General features: G+C 39.1%; 1 protein-coding gene across 2 annotated transcripts in view; it reads right to left on the bottom strand.

Annotated features, from left to right (window-relative positions):
• Positions 1 to 18,702, bottom strand: part of QRSL1 (glutaminyl-tRNA amidotransferase subunit QRSL1) — a 43,961-nt gene that overhangs the window by 7,790 nt on the left and 17,469 nt on the right. For both annotated transcript variants that reach the window (XM_027775114.1, XM_006156952.3), the window contains exons 2-8: positions 12,266 to 12,425; positions 11,417 to 11,515; positions 9,285 to 9,381; positions 5,586 to 5,762; positions 2,703 to 2,878; positions 2,508 to 2,620; positions 954 to 1,146 (exon numbers count right to left, since the gene is read on the bottom strand). In XM_027775114.1, coding sequence (XP_027630915.1) covers positions 954 to 1,146; positions 2,508 to 2,620; positions 2,703 to 2,878; positions 5,586 to 5,762; positions 9,285 to 9,381; positions 11,417 to 11,515; positions 12,266 to 12,311 — 901 coding nt within the window. In that variant the 5' untranslated portion in view covers positions 12,312 to 12,425. The remainder of the gene's footprint in view (positions 1 to 953; positions 1,147 to 2,507; positions 2,621 to 2,702; positions 2,879 to 5,585; positions 5,763 to 9,284; positions 9,382 to 11,416; positions 11,516 to 12,265; positions 12,426 to 18,702) is intronic.

Here is an 18,702-nt window from a genome sequence, read left to right as displayed (position 1 = left end):
GGCCATGCCGCAATCCCTTCTCCTCCATTCTCCTCTCGGGATCTTGGGCACGCATGCACACGCACCCGACGTGAGTTTAAGCCACCGGGTCCGGGACTTGAACCGCGGTTGACTACGTGGCAGTCCAGAGACATAGCCATTATACTAACTGCTGGTCCCCTTGATTGATATTTTTGACAAATAATAAAATTTAGACAGTTTGCCCTTCATGGTTCCTTTTCTCTAGCTGCCTTGTGACTAATATTAATACTTCAGAGACATCACTAAACCAGAATATTAATTTTCAGGGAAAAAAGTACATAGCAACTCAGTGACTTTCTGGAAGTTACAAAGACAGACAATGGTAGAGAAGACTAGAACTTATGCCTTTAAAGTCTTATTCCAGTCTTCTTTCTATATAATGTCTTATTTCAGCTGTAGTATAATGATAGCTAACTATTATGAGGACTCTGAGGTTTTACAACTTCTTACATGCCATCTGAACTAGATACTAGGAAATATTCCTAGGAAACAGGTTCTGGTACAGAAACTGGGGAAAGCACGCAGTGTTTGCAATTTTGTATTGTGACAAGTCACAAGGACTCATCCAAGAGCATATCCAAGAAGGAAACTTCATTTGTTTATGCCCTCATTCATGCATCCCTTTGTTCAAACATCTTTTGAGCTCTTTCTGTGTGGCAGGCATTGCGTCAGCTGGACTGAGAGTACAGAGATAAGATACTATCTCTTCAAGATAGTCACAGACAAGAGAAGCAAACTGAACATTAAGGAAATACTTACAATGAATAGAGTAAGTACAACTCTAAATGACAAAGGTAAAATGATTCACTGATTTAGTTTTCTGAATTATTAACTTTATCTCAGAAAATAATTTTTTGTCACTAATTAGTGATTAGAACCTTTCAAACATTAGAGACAAGTATCATAAAAACCACCCAAAACAGTCACCTTACCATATTCTAGTCCATCAAATCTTGCCATATTCGATGCTACTTCTGATGTGCACAGTATATGGTAGCAGACAATTGAGAAACTGGTGTGGGGAAGGGATACTTCAATTACTTTGGCCCCTTCGGATTCAAAGAGATCAGCAGCTTTAGACCAAAGAGCTCGTACTTCATTGGATAATTCTGGCAAATGATATTCCTTAGAGGAAAAAGTCAACATACAGAAATTGGAACATCTGTATAGATGGTTTTATAAAAATTTGTACTCCTGATCTTTTGTAATACATTAGAACATTTGATATAATTGCTGGGGATAGCTAGAAAGATGGAAGCCATCTCAGGCTGTGTAGAGAACAGGTGAAGTACTAGCTGTCATGCACTGGATATGATGACGTGAAGACTGGAAAGCTGGTTGGAGACAAATGCTCATTATGTATTCGGTACTCCGCTAAATGTTTCAGGGGCTCTCTCATGTAAGGGCTTTTATCAAGCCCTCAATTTAAGTATAATCATCCCTTATTTTATTTATGAAAATACTAAGATAAGTAATTTTCTTAATGTTTCATAGCAGGTAAGTAAAGGATCTAAAATGCTAGATTAGGTCTCTTTTTAAAACCTCTGCCCTCTTCTTAAAGAAGAAGGCACAGATTTTACCTTTTGGAAAGGCAGTATTTCTCTATAGTAATAATCCCAGTTTGGACTAATTTTTAACTCCTTTTCCCCAACCAGGGTCTATTTGGTAATATCTGCAGATGTTTTTGGTCGTAGGATAATGGTGGTGGTAGAAGGGGGTGTTATTGGCATCTATGGTGCTACTAAATATTACAACACGAAAGACCATTTACCCCCAAATTATCCGGCCCATGTGCCAATTGTGCTCAGGGTGAGAAACTTCATTATTCTGCAGGATAATTTATCTTTCTAAGAGATTTCTAAAAGGTTTAAAACATTAATATAGTTATGTTTAAATTTTTTGAAGATCAATAATTTAACATTATTGCATGCATACAGGAATTATTCATTGCTACTATAAAGAGTACAGTAGTAATAATAATAACAAGAGTAACAATGATAACATGTATTGAGGCCTTCCTATGCCAGGGATGGCCTTACATTAGGAGTTGGTGAACTCTGACACATAAGTCAGATGTGACCCCGCCAGCTGCTTATAAAAATAAGTTGTATAAAACACAGACGTATTCTCATATACATATTGTCTATAGCTGCGTTCTCATTATCAGCAGAGTTAAGTAGTCGTAATAAAGACTATATGGTGCACTAAGCCTAAAATGCTTACTATCTGGCCCTTTATAGGAGGTTTAAAGACCCCAGCTTAGCCCCTGCTTAGCTAATTTAACCTTCACAAATCTGAAGGCAACATTTTTATTATTTTGATTTTACAGATGGGAAAATTGAGCTCAGAGATTAAGTCATAACTCAAACCACACAGCTAATACAAGTAGCAGAGCAGGGATTCAAACTTAACCATTCTGCCACCTCGAAAGTGTCTCTGAATTTGATTTGAAGTACTTCTGTAAAGGAAGGAAAGGAAGAAGTTACCTTTGGGATTCCTATACATAGTTTGCTCACATCTGTCAAAATAGGAAGTGTGAATGGTTTAACAGGATCTTGTACTGTGGTAGAATCCCTGGGGTCATGTCCAGCCAGCATACCTATAAGGAGAAATCCTTAGAAGTGGTGGGCATATTATTTTACAGTGAAATTGCTTTAAATGACATGGAATCATATAAATACCCAACACAATTGCTGCATCCTCCACATATCTGGTTAAGATTCCTGGTACATCCATAGAGTTCACCAACGGAATGAGACCATGACGAGAAACCAAGCCATAACTGGGTTTGAGGCCAACAAGCCCACAGTGGGCTGCAGGATTTCTAGTTGATCCTCCTGTATCTGATCCTAAAGCCCTGGAATTTAAATGGAATTCTCTTTGAAGAATGACATATCCATTCTATTTGGAATCTACCCTTTTAAATGTACATTTAAAAACTGTATTTCCTCTTAGGAAGTTCATATAGCATAGAAAAGTATAAAGAAGTAACTAAATATTCCACTACCCAGAGGCAAATCGGGTTAACATTTTGGTACATTAACTTCAAGACTTTTTCAAAATGCATTTTTTTCATAGTTGAGATCATTCTGTAATCATAAGTTTCTGTCCTTTTTTATTTACCATGAGCCTTTCACTATGTCATTAAAATCACTAAAATTAAATATATTATTCACTTACATAAATTTGGGATTCTCAGAATATCCCTCCCCCCTTTTTTTGGTGGGAGAGAGAGAAGGAAAAGGAACGAGCTCGAGACAGGTATTTGTCACCAGGCCTTCTGTGTTGTGCCCTTACTGCCCTAAGCCTTCTTCTTAGCTAGGATCAGAGGCATAGGCAGTTGGATAGACATGCACAGCCAGGCCTGGGGTGATTTCCAGTATTGTAAAGTCCACTCTTTTGTTAATACGCATATAAATTTTATACTTTCTTTTGAGGTTATTTGGTATTTAAAATCTATCAAATTAATATTACAGTATGAAGGTACTTCAAAAAGTTTATACAATAAGGGGAATTAAAGCATGAGTGTATTTTGGTACAAAAAATTTTTGAGGGCCAGCCCATAGCCTAGTGATTAAGGGAACGGGCCCCACATGCCCAACCATGGTTTGAATCACAGTCCTGGTGACTTGGAAAGCATGCTGGGTGTACATGTGTACCAAATTCTTTTAAGCCATCAGGTCTGAGACTTTAAGTGTGGTCGGCCATGTGGGGGGTCCAGCAACATAACGGGTACACTATCTTCTGGCTCCATAATTACCAATTTTAACAGAAATAAGGTCACACTACAGTGTTCTGCAACTTGCTTTGTCCTTAGCAGTGTATCGTGGCTATCTTTCCACGTCACTACGTAGTGTTCTGTCTCATGCTATCTCGTTCTTTCTACGGCTACATAGCACTCCACAATCTTCCTGTTTTCTAAAAAAACTATAATAAAACCAAAAGGGGGCAAACAAAAACACAACACTTTACAGTTTGGGATATATTCAATATGAGGTTACTTTCGGTCTGTGCTTCTGTTGATCGTATTTCACATGAAGCGGTGGACTGAACAATGCCCCCAGCAGTAACATGGCACTTGTGCTCTACGGAAAGTGCAAATTATACTTCCTTTCTTACCAAGTCCATGTAAGCTACAAAATCAGACTGCTGCTTACACAATTTTTAAAGATACCTATTCTTATTAGCATTCACTGACGGCTGTGTAAAAGTAAACCCTACATTTCCATAGGAATTATGTGTCAAAATGCCATCTTCTCAAAGCACATTCAAAAAGATGAACACTAAGGGGATGATGAGGATAGAAAAAAAGCACCTAATCCTGCAGTCCTTACTTGTCAGAACTCTCATTAATATTAATGCGATGCTATGAAATTCCACAGAGATAAAGTGAAATGGTTTTACTTGTTAACAAGATTTCAGGAAAATTAAAAAAATATATCTGTGGAAACTAAATCTCCATAGCTCTAAAAAATAATTTATTGATAGCAATGCATGTGAAAGAGCTTAGTTTTAGTGGATAATTAAGGAGAAATAAAATACAGTATTATTAAGGAAACACACTCAATTTGGTTAAATCAAGACTAACAAAAAACACAATAGCTGCCATATTTACTTACTCTTTAGGTGGTTAAGAAATACTTTACAAATGGATTTTTATGATTCTTATCTAATATGAAGTATGACAAACAGAATCAGCTCCTAGTAGGTATGAAAAATCTTAATGATATACACTTTTTTTTTCCTTTTTTTGCTATAGGGCATGTGTGTTTGCTGGAAAAACAGAGAGATAGAAAGTGAGAAATCACTCCCTAGGGGGCATGGCCACACCCACCATCCCTTCTCTTCCATTCTCCTCTGGGGATTTTGGGCAAGCACACACATGCACGCAGTGTGAGTTTTAAACTGCCAGGATCAAGACTCAAACCATGGTCAACTACGTGGGAGTCCAGTGACATAACCATTTTGCCATCTGCTGGTCCCCTGATATACACTTTCAGTTGCAGATTTATGAACACACTATTTAAAATATTCTATTGATATGTAGTAGGAGCATTTTTTTGTTTTCTTCCTTTCCTTTCCTTTCCTTTCCTTTCCTTTCCTTTCCTTCTCCTTCCAAAAGTCAGAATGAGCTGAAGGATAAATCATTCCTAACTTTTAGCTAACCAGCACTCAACTAAAACCAAGGCATATTAGTCCCTACGTACACAATTAGTGAGCAGGCACTCAGATAATTTAAGAAAAGAAATATAGTGAAGCCCATTATATACAATGCTTTATTTTGCAAGATCCATAAAAACATGCTTTTAAGAGAATGATACTATAAAGGAAAGTTTAAATGTTATTTTTAAACGAAAATGAAATGTATAAAATATATAGTATACTGTACAGTTGAGAATATTTATAAAATATAATTTTGACACTCTTTTGAGCACAAATAGCTCACTGAAAATAAAAAAAAAAAAAAACAGGGTATAAACTACTCCACTGTTGGATTATACGTATGATTTCCACTATTTGTATCTGGATGAGTTCTAAAGTACAGGTAGAAAACAGTGTCTTACACAAAGCACGTGAATGCTGAGACGGCAGCGGCGCTCCCGCCGGAGCTTCCTCCAGTTATCAGCCAATTTGAATCTTCTTTCTCATCATGGGGCTTCTGCTGCCTCTTTTCTCTGTATTGTTTTGAATAACTCCAGGGGTTTTTAACTGGTCCAAATGCACCATCCGTGCTTCCAGATCTGAGACAAAGAATTGAAATAAGACACCTTTGTGTAATTTTCACTTCAAGTGAAATTTTCATTTTTGGAATATCTGATTTGCTTCTGATGCTCATTACCTTCCAATAAATATAACCTTCATTAATGAGCTGGTTGAAGAGTTGTATAACACAACGGGCAGTAAGAGTACTTGTGCTACAAATAGAGAACACTAGTCTGCTAGAAAAACTATTTTATCCCAATGATCACCCAATTCAAAAGATGATTTCTCTTATAAATGAAAGCCTTCCAATTATGAAAGGGTAACATATATTCAAACAGTTAAAAAGGCTTTTGGGACCAGCCGCAGTGGTGAGTGCTGCTAAGATGCAGTGCTCTGCAGGCTGGGTCCACCGGGGACACCAAGGTCTGATTTCTGGTCCAGCCTGCAGGCTGGGCAACGCGGTGTGGGCCTGCATTTGCAGCAACTGAACTGCCTGAGGCAGGAGGACTGCTTGAGATGGACCTGGGGAACATAGCGAGACCCTGTCTAACAAGAGCGAGGCATGGTATGTGCCTATAGTCGTAGACGGGAGGCACAGGAAGGGTGGGGGCGGGGGTTGCAACATGACCAAACCCTGCCTTAAAAAAAAAAGAAAATAAGTCTTGCAGAGGGACCAGCAGTTAGCGTAATGGCTATGTTGCTGGACTCCTATGTAGTCGACTGTGGTTTGCGTCCCGGACCCGGTGGCTTAAAACTCAAGCCGGGCACGTGTGTGTGCGGGCCGAAGATTCCGAGAGGAGAACGGAGGAGAAGGGATTGCAGCGTGGCCATCTCCCCGGGGGGTGATTTCTCGCTTTCTGTCTCTCTGTCTCTGTCTGCCTGGAGAGCACATGCACCCTATAGCAAAAAAAAACCTCTCTAAAAAAAAAGAAGTCTTGCAGAAACCCATCCCTTAATCAAAATTATTAAATTATTAAAATAATTCATTCTCATATAAATTGAAAAATAACATGTAAAACATTTTGTACCTTCTACCCAGTTGTACCTATTGTTAATAATTTATTCTAGGGCCAGCGGGTGGCATAGTGGTTGGGACACTGGATGCCCACATGGTCGACTGCAGTTCAAGTCTTGGACCCAGTGGCTCAAATCCTACCTTCTCTCTTTCTCTACCCTGCAAGTGCACCCTATGGCAAAAACTTAAAATAAATAAATAAATGAATAAATAAATAAATGTTAAGAAAAAAATTTATCCCATTTTTTTATCCTTTGTCTGCTGTGTGTGTGTATAATGGCTCTTTATCCCTAAGAATTGTATTTTAGTATGTATTTACTAAGAATAAGGATATTCTGTTATGTAGTTATAATAGTTCTCTTTTGCCTCAGGGCACGTGTGCTCCCTGGAGAGACGGAGAAAGTGAGAAATCACCTTCAGAGTGACGGCCTTCTCTTCTCTTCTAATCTCTCAGGATTTTGGGCAAAGATGTACACAGGCCCTGTGTGAGTTTTAAGCTGCTAGATCTTTATGTGCATGCCTGCCCAAGATTCTGAGAGAACAGAGGAGAAGGGATTGCGGGGCGGCCATTCCCCCAGGGGCGATTTCTCACTTTCTGTCTCTCTCTCTCTCTGTTTCTCTGGCAAACGCACATGCCCTATAGCAAAAAACTCTCTCTCTAAAAAAAGAAAAAAAATTGTGTTGTTTGTCTTATTATTGGGTTGTCAGAAAAGTCATGATGCATTTTTACATTAAAAAAATATATGTCACGACTTTTCCGACAACCTAGTATTAAGCTGTAAAAAAAATTCTTTCATATATTCTGGATTCAAGTAGATTATCAGATAGTTGATTTGCAAATAATTCCTAAAGTCTCTGGCTTATCTCTTTATTCTCTGAACATGCCTTTGAAAGATCAGAAGTTCTTAATTTTAATGAAGTCCAGCTTATCACTTTTTTATTTTATGGTTAATACTTTATGTGTCTAAGGAAATCTTTATCTGACCCAAGGTCACAAAGATTTTTCTACTAGAAGTTATATACTTTTAGCCCTTACATTTAGACCTGTCATCCATTTTAAATTAATTTTTAATGTAGGATGTGAATAAAGTTCATTTTTTAACGTATGGATATCTAATGGTTTCAGCACTGCTTATAAAAATAGAGTATCCTTTCCCCATTAAATTACCTTAGCTTACTCTTCAGAAATGAAACATACACACATGTATAACTCTGTATCTGGACTCTGTTCTGCCTACTCTGGTATCACACCATCTTCGTTGCTGTAGCTTTATTATTATATTATATTATTATTATTATTTTTGCTATAGGGTGCATGCACTCACCAGAAATAGAGACAGAGAGAAAGAGAAAGGGGGAAAGCATTCCCCAGGGAAATTGGGCCACACCACAATGCTATACTCCACTTCTCCTCCAGGATTTTGGCACATACACGCACAGGCCCAGTGTGTTTTTCAATTTGCTGGGTCTGGTACTTAAATCACAAAGTCAACTACGTGGGATTCAGCACCTTAACCTCCACACCATCTGCTGACCTTATTGTAGCTTTATAATAAGGCTTTAAATTAGGTAATGAGATACTTCCAACTTTATTCTTCTTTTTAAAAATAATTTCACATGTTCTAGGTCCTTTGTGTTTCCATTTAAGAATCAGCTTGCTGGGGCCAGTAGATGGTGTAGCAGTTAAGGTATTGGACTCCCACATGGCCAACGAAAGTTTGAGTTCCAGCCACAGCAGCTTAAAATTCAGGACAGGGGCATGTGCGTCATGCCCAAAATTCTGAGCGGAGGATAGAGAAGGGAATGAGGTGTAGCCATTCCCCCTAGGGGATGGTTTCTCAGTTTTCCTTTCTCTGGCTCTCTTGGGCAAGTACACATGCCCTATGGCAAAAACTTAAAAACGTAAAAAAGCGAAGGGTTTAACTGACTTTTTATCAAACATGATATACACACATGAAAAATATGCTTAATATCATTAGTCATTAGAGAAATGGAAAATATCTATTAGAGTAACTTAACAAAAATGGCAATGATCAGGTATAGTCATGCAGTCTTTAACAATAAGGGGGTGTTCTTAGAAATGTGTAGTTAGACAGTTTTGTTCCTGTGTTACATCATAGAATGTGGTGAAACAAGCCTAGGCAGTCTTGCCTGCCTGCCTAGGCTGAGTGGTCCATCCTTTCTGTTCCTTGTGGGTCTGCTTTTGTACCTATGGCCCTTTGTTGACTGCAGTGCTGTGTGGGCAGGACTGGACCACAGGATGCAGACCACCTGGAGTTTTCATATATTGCTGGTAGGGAATGCAAAATGATATAGCCATTTTGGAAAATAGTTTGAGAGTCTCTTATAAAATTAAACTTGTGCTTACCATATGACCCAAAAAGCTCAGTCCAAGAAAGAAAGGAAGAAAGGAAAGAAGAAGGAAATTGGCACTAGGCTCATCAAAAAAAAAAAAAATTGCCTCACTGCTTTTAGATGCCTACATTTAATGAAATTAAAGGCAAAGATGAGAGAAACACAAGATGAAAATCTGAATTTTACTCACCCCATAGCGAACTCATCTAAATTTGTTTTTCCCATCAGTAGAGCTCCCTGATCCAACAACTTCTGAACTACTGTAGCATTATAAGGTGGTACATAACCTGCAAAAAATTTAGTTATTTTTATCATAGAAAAAAAGCAGTGAACACATAAATCATATGCAGAAACAAAGACTTTGTTTTAAGTTTACTTATATCTTCTATAAACAAGTGAGAGAGAAAAAGAGAGAGAGATGAAAGAACAGCAACCCAAACAAGGTGTTGATGCCATAATCCACCCCATTAGCCAGACATGGATGATGGGCAAATCATGCCCAGCATACTCAGGGAGGTCTCCGGACTTGAACCGGGAACCTTTCCTTGTGGGACTGCCTCACAGAGCATCACATTTTACCTCTGAACTATTATCTTGACCCTAAAAAGGAAGATTTTAAATTGTAATTAATCAATTCATATTTACATATGCTAATTATTCCTAATTTCAAAAATCAGTTGTACTTTCTGACAAGAGTTAATTTTTTTCTAATTTTAACTATATATGTTTTCTAAAAATAGTCTGTACAAACACTATTTTTTTTTTTGAGAGGTTTTTGCTAGAGGGCGCGTGCGCTCGCCAGACAGAGACTGGGAGATAGAAAGCGAGAAATCACTCCCCACGGGGGATGGCCACGCCACAATCCCTTCTCCTCCATTCTCCTCTGGGGATCTCGGGCATGCACACACATGCACCTGGCGTGAGTTTAAGCTACCAGGTCTACTTGAACCGTGGTCTACTACGTTGGAGTCCAGCAACATAGCCATTACGCTAACTGCTGGTCCCTGTACAAACACTATTTTGATAATCTAAAAACATTGACTTTAACAGTATAGGGGGCCAGCTGGTGGTGTGATGCTTAAGATGGTGGCTTCCACATGGCCAAATATGTGGTTTGAGTCCTGGACCCAGTGGCTTGCAAAACGTGCTGGGCATGTGTGCATGTGTGCCCAAAATCTCAAAAGGAGGGAGAAATACAGAAGGGATGGTGGCATGACCTTCCCTCACTGAGGGGTGCTTTTGCCCTCCCCCCCCCTCTGGCTAGTGCATGTACACACTGGAAATTTATTTTAAAAAAAGAAAAATAGTATATAAAATATTGCAGGATTGTCAGAGATGTACCCAATTCATTTAAAAATAATTGCAAATCATTTTCTCACTGTACTGGACTTTTTCTTCTCAGATAATGGTATAGCTTATGATAATTTTAATGTATTTCCGGTCAGAAAAATATTTTTATTCTCCATTAAAATTTCTTCTGTCTATTGAAATATCTAGTATATATGCCAAAACAATTAGCAATAGTCTACTTAATACAGGAAACTGAGGCATAATCTTCATAAATAGTACTTTTATATTCTGTCATGCTCTGAATAACCTTTTCCTGTTTCTTTCTCCTAGGATGTAAACATCTTGATAAACATGCTTTCTTTCAACTTACTAAACCGTAAAGAATAAAATTAAGCATCATATACTATGTTATAAGAGATGCAGGAGTCAGGAAATTCAAAAAATTAAAAATTAGTTGGGCTGGCCCCATGGCACAGTGATTAAAATCTTGGCCCTGGAAGTTCGAAAAATATGCCAAATGTGTATATGCCTAAAGTCCTGATGGTAGCGAGAAACAGGAAAGACTGAGGCATGACCACACCCCACTGAGGGATGCTTTCTCTTCTCCTTCTCTGGTGAGCCCAAGTGTTCTCTGGCCATGAAAAAAAATAAAAATAAAAAACAACAACTAGTCAGTAGAGACTAATGATCCTCACAACATCCACAAAAGGAGAGGTAATAAGAACCAATTTTTATTTTTTCTCATTTTATCAATGAACTGTTATCAGCGGTCACTTAGGGTGCTTGTGGTAATTTGTTAAATAGGATTTCTAAAATCCTATGTGAAATAGAATCAATCATTAAGCTGACCCACCTGCAAAGATTAACTCTTCATTCTGAAAGAGCAAATAGTAAAAACGTAACATTCTGACATAAGTATTTCTTCAAAGATGCAATTTGTTTGAGACTATCTTGGTGTTTTAGCATTTTATCATTAACTGAAAAGTACTTATTTTTATAAAATTATTACCGCTCTGATCAGCTAAACGTTACCTTTCAGCATATTTGAAGCACATGTTGTCTCAATGCCAGATGTGCTAAAGTTGTCTTTTACTGCAATAGGAATTCCATCTAAATCTCCAAGTGACTGACCTGCGTTAAGCCGAAAAGAGAGATATTAACATTTCAAAATAGAAAGACATTAATACTACTTAATAACTACAAGTTTTTGACAAAGATACATCTCAGAAATAAAATTTACTTTAGAAATGGTTAGTTGGGCCTAGCTGTGGTAGCACACACTGGTAATGGCTGAGGTCACACAGGAAGCTTGGGTTTGACTCTCAAGGTCACCCTAAATGCCAGCTCTATTGGCATAAGACTGTAGTCCCAGCTATCTGGGAGGCTGAGGAAGGTGAATCATGACACAGTAAGATGCTGTCAAAGGAAGTTATTAGTTGGACATTATAAAGCACCATATATCCACCAGCCTCATTTTTGTTACATCTCATGGCAAGTTCTTTAAAATAACAGAATGTTTTACATTTAAAGCTTCATTTGCCAAATGGTAACTGCTACATCCAATTAAGCTCTTTCTCTGGAATTAGGACAATTAAGTTTAATTAAAAGTAATTTCCTGGTCCAGCCAGGTGGTGTGGTAGTTAAGGAGGCTGGATCCCACATGATTGTGTAGTTCAAGTCCCAGACCTGGTAGCTTGGAGACTATGTCAGACATGTGTACATGCACGCACAAAATCCTGAGAGGAGACTAGAGGAGAAAGGATTATGGCATGGCTATCCCTCCTGGGAGGGTGGGATTTCTTACTTTCCCACTCTCTTTCTTTCTCTCCAGCGAGTATATGCCCCTCTAGCAAACAAAGGGGGGAAAAAAAAGTAATTTACCTTTCTTATATCTTTTCTCTGATTCTTCAGCTTGCTTTAAAGCCATCTCTTCTGATACAGTAATATAAGCATTTAGAAACTTGGTCTTCTTGATAAGTGAGAGACATTTTTGACAGAGCTCTGTTGGTGTAATTTGGCCTTGTTTCAGTGCCGCAGAAACCTACAATATATACAATCCAAAAACCTTTTTACTGAGTCTACAGAAGTTTAAAGTATTATACTGAGGGGGCAAGAAAGTGGGATAAATATAAAATTTTGAAGTGAGGCTTCAAAATCAATCGAAACCTTCATCTGTATTCTTAAATGAATGAAGGGCAATGCATTAATGAGCTTGAGTTGTAGGCCAGAGGACGTGACCTCTTCTCCCCAGCTGACTTAACTTTCTAAGTCAGGCTTATATAAACAATAGACATAGTTTAGGTAAGCCATCCTGAGCAAGGGGAGATGAGGCCTAGCATGGGTTAAGGATAGTTATAGCAGATTATGTGCAAGGGGTAGTAGCTTGGCTGCCCACAGGCATTACAAAGCAAAAAAGAAAAAAAGAGAGAGAGAGAGACGTGAACAACATAAAAGAGAGAGAGAGACGTGAACAACATAAGGCAGGTATTACAGGACTTCTTGGCTCAGAATGAGATCTTTATACCTCTTGTGGAATTCAAGCAAGAGCTACACATTGACAAAGTGTTTATAAAATACAGGTTCAAAAGCAAACTAGAAACAAATGTTTCTGAAATTCTGTCTTTGATACATTAGGAAGGCTGGTAAAGAAAGTGTTAAAATAAACTGCATGATACACGATCAGACCTGTATACTGACAGGAAACAAGGCCTGCAATGAAGCGATGACTGTTTAATATTTCCTGTAGGAAGCAATATGTACTTACTAACTGGATAAAAGGAATGAATAAAAATAAATCAAGATGACACTAAATGTCTGGAGAGTTTATGAAGAGAGAGTTGGATCGGAGGAATAATATTTGTTGAGTACTTACCGAGAGCCAGGTATTGTTGATCTACAGACTTTATTACTTCATTTAACCCTTAAAACCACATGAGTTAGGTATCACTAACCTTGTTTGACCTATGAAGAAATTGAAGCTCAGAGAGGCTGAGAGATCTGTTGGTCACACAAACAGTAAAGGATAGGGAGACTTCGTAATATAGCCACACACTGCATAATGATGTTTTGATCAACCACAAATCGAATACATGACATAAAACAGGCGACACCATGTAGCCTAGGTGTGAAGTAGGCTATGTGGCACTTAGGTGTGTGAGTACACTCTATGCTGTTTACACTATGGCAAAATCATTGATGCATGTCAGAACATTTCCCTGCTGTTAGGTGAAGCCCAACCTTATATCCTCACCACTTCTACCTCTATTTAATGGGAAGTTTCATTTCTTTTTTAAGTTGACTATATTTTCATGGGTCCTATAGGCTTCAAACAATAGGAGTTTGTGTTTGAGGGGGATCTCTGTAAGGATCTGCAATAGAATAGATTATCAAAGCAATAGCATTTTTAGGGCTGAGGATTTTAAATAAGAAAGCAGTGGAACCTGGCCATTGAAAGGACCCTACTGCTCTTTGACAAGAAGAAAAGGACCTGCCTGTGGAGGCTGGGGGAGTGATTCAAGAATTGGGGGGGGGAGGGAGGGGGAGCCAGGCTTGACTTAAAGGAAGTAGTTTAGTAATGGAAAAGACACTTCTGCTGAAGGTTTATATGAACTGTCAGTGCTTTGAAGAAAGGAGCTAGAGAGAAATAAAAGACAGCAGTGTGTTCTAATAGTATCAGTATGGAGTGGGAAGGAAAAAGACAGTGGAAGGCTGGGTAGAAGAGTCAGAACTAGCAAAACCCCCCACCTAGAGCAAGGAGGGCTATCCCATGGTGAAGCTGCCGTAATGAGGAAAACTGTGTCTTCCTTCTGATTTCGACTCCCCTCAAGGCCCCAACGCCCACTGTCCTCCAGCTGCTCTCTGACTTGCCGACTGCAGTGAGAATAGGAGCTATGGAGTTGCGATTGTGGTTAGAAGAGAGAAATGAGATTGACTAGGAGGGCTCCTCAGGACCATTTTTAGAAACTCCAGATTTTAGAAAATCAAGAGAAATGGAAAAGAGAAGTGAAAAGATGCTAGTTAGCTAGCAGGTTCTGAGCCTACGAAGTATGAAAAATAAATTATACAACTCCCCTGGGGCAAAACTGCAGGTGTCATATCAGCATATAAACTTATGTCAATGTTAAAAGTTTTTGTAAAAAAAAAGGAAAGAAATTTTTTCTGGCACTTCTTTATTCTAATGGAAACTCAGCTTTCCCCCAAGGACTACGGCTTCTCTTGTCCTATCACATCACCTGCCTGCGGGGAGGGAAGGGTGTGCAAACAGGTGTCCTTGTTCCAAAATGCCTTTCTCTTCCTTTCCCTCTTCTCAAACATCACAACCTGTCTGAGGCACGTGCTGGGAGATTATGTCCCTCATGTTGGCGGGTCAGTCCAGTCTCCCTGGCACTCCTTCCATTCACTGACAATTTAGCACCCCACTCACTGTCGTTTTTGTTACTGCAGCTTCTGTGGTCATTTTTATTCACTTAGAATGTCAAGTTCAGGGCCAGCAGGTGGTGTGGTGGTAAAGGTGCTGGTGGTTAAGAGTCTCACATGGCCAACCATGGTTTGAGTCCTGGACCTGGCAGCTAGCTTGCTTTCTCACTCTCCTTCTCTCTTTCTGGTGCGCACATGGGCAAATTAAATAATTATTTATAAAAAAAATGTCAATTTCATGTACACTGGTGCCTAGCCTCTCAGTTCCTTGACCTCAGTTCACACAAACTATCCCTTCACCTCATTTAGCTACCAAACAGCCTGGTCGGCACAGACGATCTCATTGCTGGTCTGTCGAATCTCTCCAATCTCAACTCTAGTTATCCTGCAGATCCTTTTCCTATCCACACAGCCAGCAAGAAAACGGGAACCTCAGTCCCATAATCATAAGGAAAATGGATTCTGCCAACTATCATCAAGGTTGAAAGAGGACTCCAAGTTCCAGGTGAAGGTGCGGTGCCTAGCTGACCTTCACTCTTGTGACACTGACTCTTGTGAGAAGCTGCTACTCTCTGCCTGACTTGTGACCCACAAAACTATGAGATAAGAAGATTGTGCTATTCTAAGCTGCAAAGTTTACACTAATCAGTCATGTAGCAATAGAAAACGAATATATTTTCTTAGAAAAGTTAAGAAATCTTCCTCAAGAACCACTCTCCTTAGAAAGTGGCAGGAAAATTGTAAATACAGGTAATTTAGTAATTTTGTCCCTATAACAAAGCTTGTAACTAATAGCTACCACCTATTCTAGGCACTGTCCTAGAAGTGCTGCATTTGATTTATTTCTTATATTCATACTAACGGGCTGATAATACTACCTCTGTTTTACAGATAAAAAAACTGAAGTTCTTGTTTGACTTTACACAGCCTGAAAGCAGCAGAATGAGCCAGGAGTTAAGCAAGGCCTGATCTTGTTTCCAAATCCACATTTTGAACCGACAGACTTGGAATGCTTCTCTTTGCAAAGAACTATGGTGTCTACTCTTCTGCCACAAACTAGAGAACATTTTTTGTAGAATTATTTTATTTTAACTTTATTATTATCTTCCAATTTGACCAGAGAGAGAGGGAAAGTGAGAAAGGAAGCCACTACGTCCAGCTCTTGAACCATGGTTGGCCATGTGGGAGTCCAGTGCCTTTAACCACAGGCCACCTACCGGTCCCAGAACATTTTTATTAACTTTACAGCTAACATCACAGATTCACTTAAAAGAAGTCTTTCTAAAAACAAAACTGCCTTGACAAATGCTGGAGGGATAGGATAGCTCTTACTGGTTATGATGAGTATGCATTTGCTCTTTTTTGGGGGGCGCTAGAGAGAGCATGAACTTGCCAGAGAGAAAGGAAGAAAAAGCTCCCTCTCATGGACAAGTTACACGGCAATATTTTCTTTGCCATCTCGCCCTCCTTTCAGGATTTTGGGCATGCCTCTGGACTCAACTGCATGAGCCATGTGGGATCTGACTGCTTAACTATCAGGTCATAGGGGCAGTCTAACAAATTCTCTCTTTAACACACACCATTTACACTTTTGCCTCCATTGTTCCATGCATGTCATGACCATCAATAATCTCCACATACTTCCAGTCGGCAGCCAATGCCCAGTCCTCATTTTATAATGCTTCTCAGCAGCATTTAACAGAAGTGACCACTAGCTCCTTGAGACATTTCTGGTATTCAGGACATCATACCATACTGGTTTTCCTCCTCTCTTACTGGTGATTCTTCAAGTCTTTTCTGCTGGCTTTACTTCCTATTACTGACCTCTAAATACTGGATAGTTTTAGGTCTTCTGTTTGTACACTCAACTTTCCAGGTGATCTCATATGACCATATAGCTTTAGTTATGTTCTATATTCTGGCCAATTTACATCCATATATCGCTTCCCTTTTCTAAGTGTCAAACTCTTATACTCATCTGCTTAACTTATGCCTTCACTTGACTATCTAGAGAGGCATCCAAAAATTAACACATCCAAAACACAACTCTTGATAACCTCTTCTCTTCAAACATGCTTCCTTTAGAATCATGATAAATACTATCATTCCCCATCTGCCCAGGTCAAAAACGCAAATATCCTCCCTTATTCTTCTTTTTCAAACCCAATACCCAATCCATCAGCAGGCCCTAATTTAACAGTGCCCAGGGGCCAGCAGATGGCATGGTGGTTAAGGCACTAGCCTCCCACACAGACTGAAACTTCAGGTCTCAGACTTGGCACCTTGCTTTCTCACTGTCCCTCTCTCCCTGGTGAGCATGTGTACCTTATAGAAAATTAAACAATAATAATAAATAAAAATAAATAATTCATTAAAACAAACAAAAACCCACTCACGTTACTTCCACTGCCACCATTCTATCCATGCTGCCATCACCTTTTGCCAGTACAACAGCCTAACTGATCTTCCTGCTTCCTATATTTCTTCAGAGTAACCTGGGTGCCAGAAGGTAGCACGGTGGTTGGGATGGCTGGATCCCACATAGTCAACTGTGTGGTTCAAGTCCCAGACCCAGTGGCTTGACATGCCTGGTATGTATGTGCCCAAAATCCTAAGAGGAGAATGGAGAAAAAAGGATTATGGCATGGTCATGACCCTTAGGGGGTACTTTCTCACTATTTCTTTTCCTCTGTCTCTCTTTGGTAAGTACATGCACCCTATAACAACAACAACAACAAAAAAGTAACTTGAATGAGCTTTTAAAATTTTAAATCAGATCATGTCTACAGACTCAAAAATTTGCAGACTCAAAATTTCCCCAGTATACCTGTTGTAGAACTTTACATCCCCAGTCAAGGGACTTAAAGCAGGTCTGACTCCTCACTGCTCAACAAAACACAGAGAGACAAAACTGTTGATGAGCAAAGAAAGGAAATTTATTAGTATGGCCACACCAGGAAGGCATGTAAAAATGTCTTCGATTGGTCAGGCAACTTACAGACAGGTGCTTTTATGAGAGAAAAGGGATGCTATGTGAACATCCACTGTCTAAAGAAAAGCACAGAAAGGGATAGATAGGTTAATTTTCAGCTGGGAGGAACAATCAAATGATTTGTCTTTAAGACAGGAGTTTTAGTCTTAGCTAAGGGCACAATCAAATGATTCATCTTCATGGTGTTTCAGCCTATGGCTAGGGTAGAACATCCTTCAATGTTTCAAGATCCCAGTTGGCCATTTGCTTCTCAGAGTTGTTTTCCTATGAGAAACCTCAAATGAAGAGTATCAGGCTGAGAGAAAAATGGTTTTGATTTGAACAAGATCGAGTCAGTCTAGATAAGCAGGTTTGTTAGATATCGAGAATAAAATCCACATCTCTACTGTGGCCTCAAAGGTTCTCGATGATCTGGCTCTTGCCTACCTCTCCAACCTCATCTACCACTTCTTTCCAAGAATGTTGGTCTTATTAATAATCCTTGAAATAAAGCCTGCTCTTGCTTTAGGGTCTTTGTACTTAATGTTGCCTCTGCTTAGAATACTTCCTCTGGACCTTCCCGGGGCTTGTCCTTCATATCCTTCTAGCCTCTGTTAAATATCAACCCCTCAATCAGAAACACCTTCCTTGACCACTCTAGCCCAAACATCCAGCTCCCTCAACTAATTCTCACACTATAGGCTGCTCAATCTTTCTTCATAGTGCATAGTACTTATGCTACCTGAGATTATATCATTTACTTATTTTACACTTAATTTAATGCCTGCTTTCCCACACAATATGTAGGTTTTATGAATGAATGTGCTCTCTTGGTCTGCAGTGCTAATCCCCAGTTCCTGGAACACAGAATTGCTCAATAAATGTTAGATGAATGAGTGAATAACCAAGTTTACAATTTGGAATCTATTTC

The sequence above is a fragment of the Tupaia chinensis genome, unplaced genomic scaffold, assembly GCF_000334495.1.
Source record: "Tupaia chinensis unplaced genomic scaffold, TupChi_1.0 Scaffold000527_1, whole genome shotgun sequence".
NCBI classification, from domain to species: domain Eukaryota; kingdom Metazoa; phylum Chordata; class Mammalia; order Scandentia; family Tupaiidae; genus Tupaia; species Tupaia belangeri.
The sequence above is the reverse complement of the archived record's forward strand: the minus strand, read 5'-3'. Positions and strand labels throughout refer to the sequence as shown.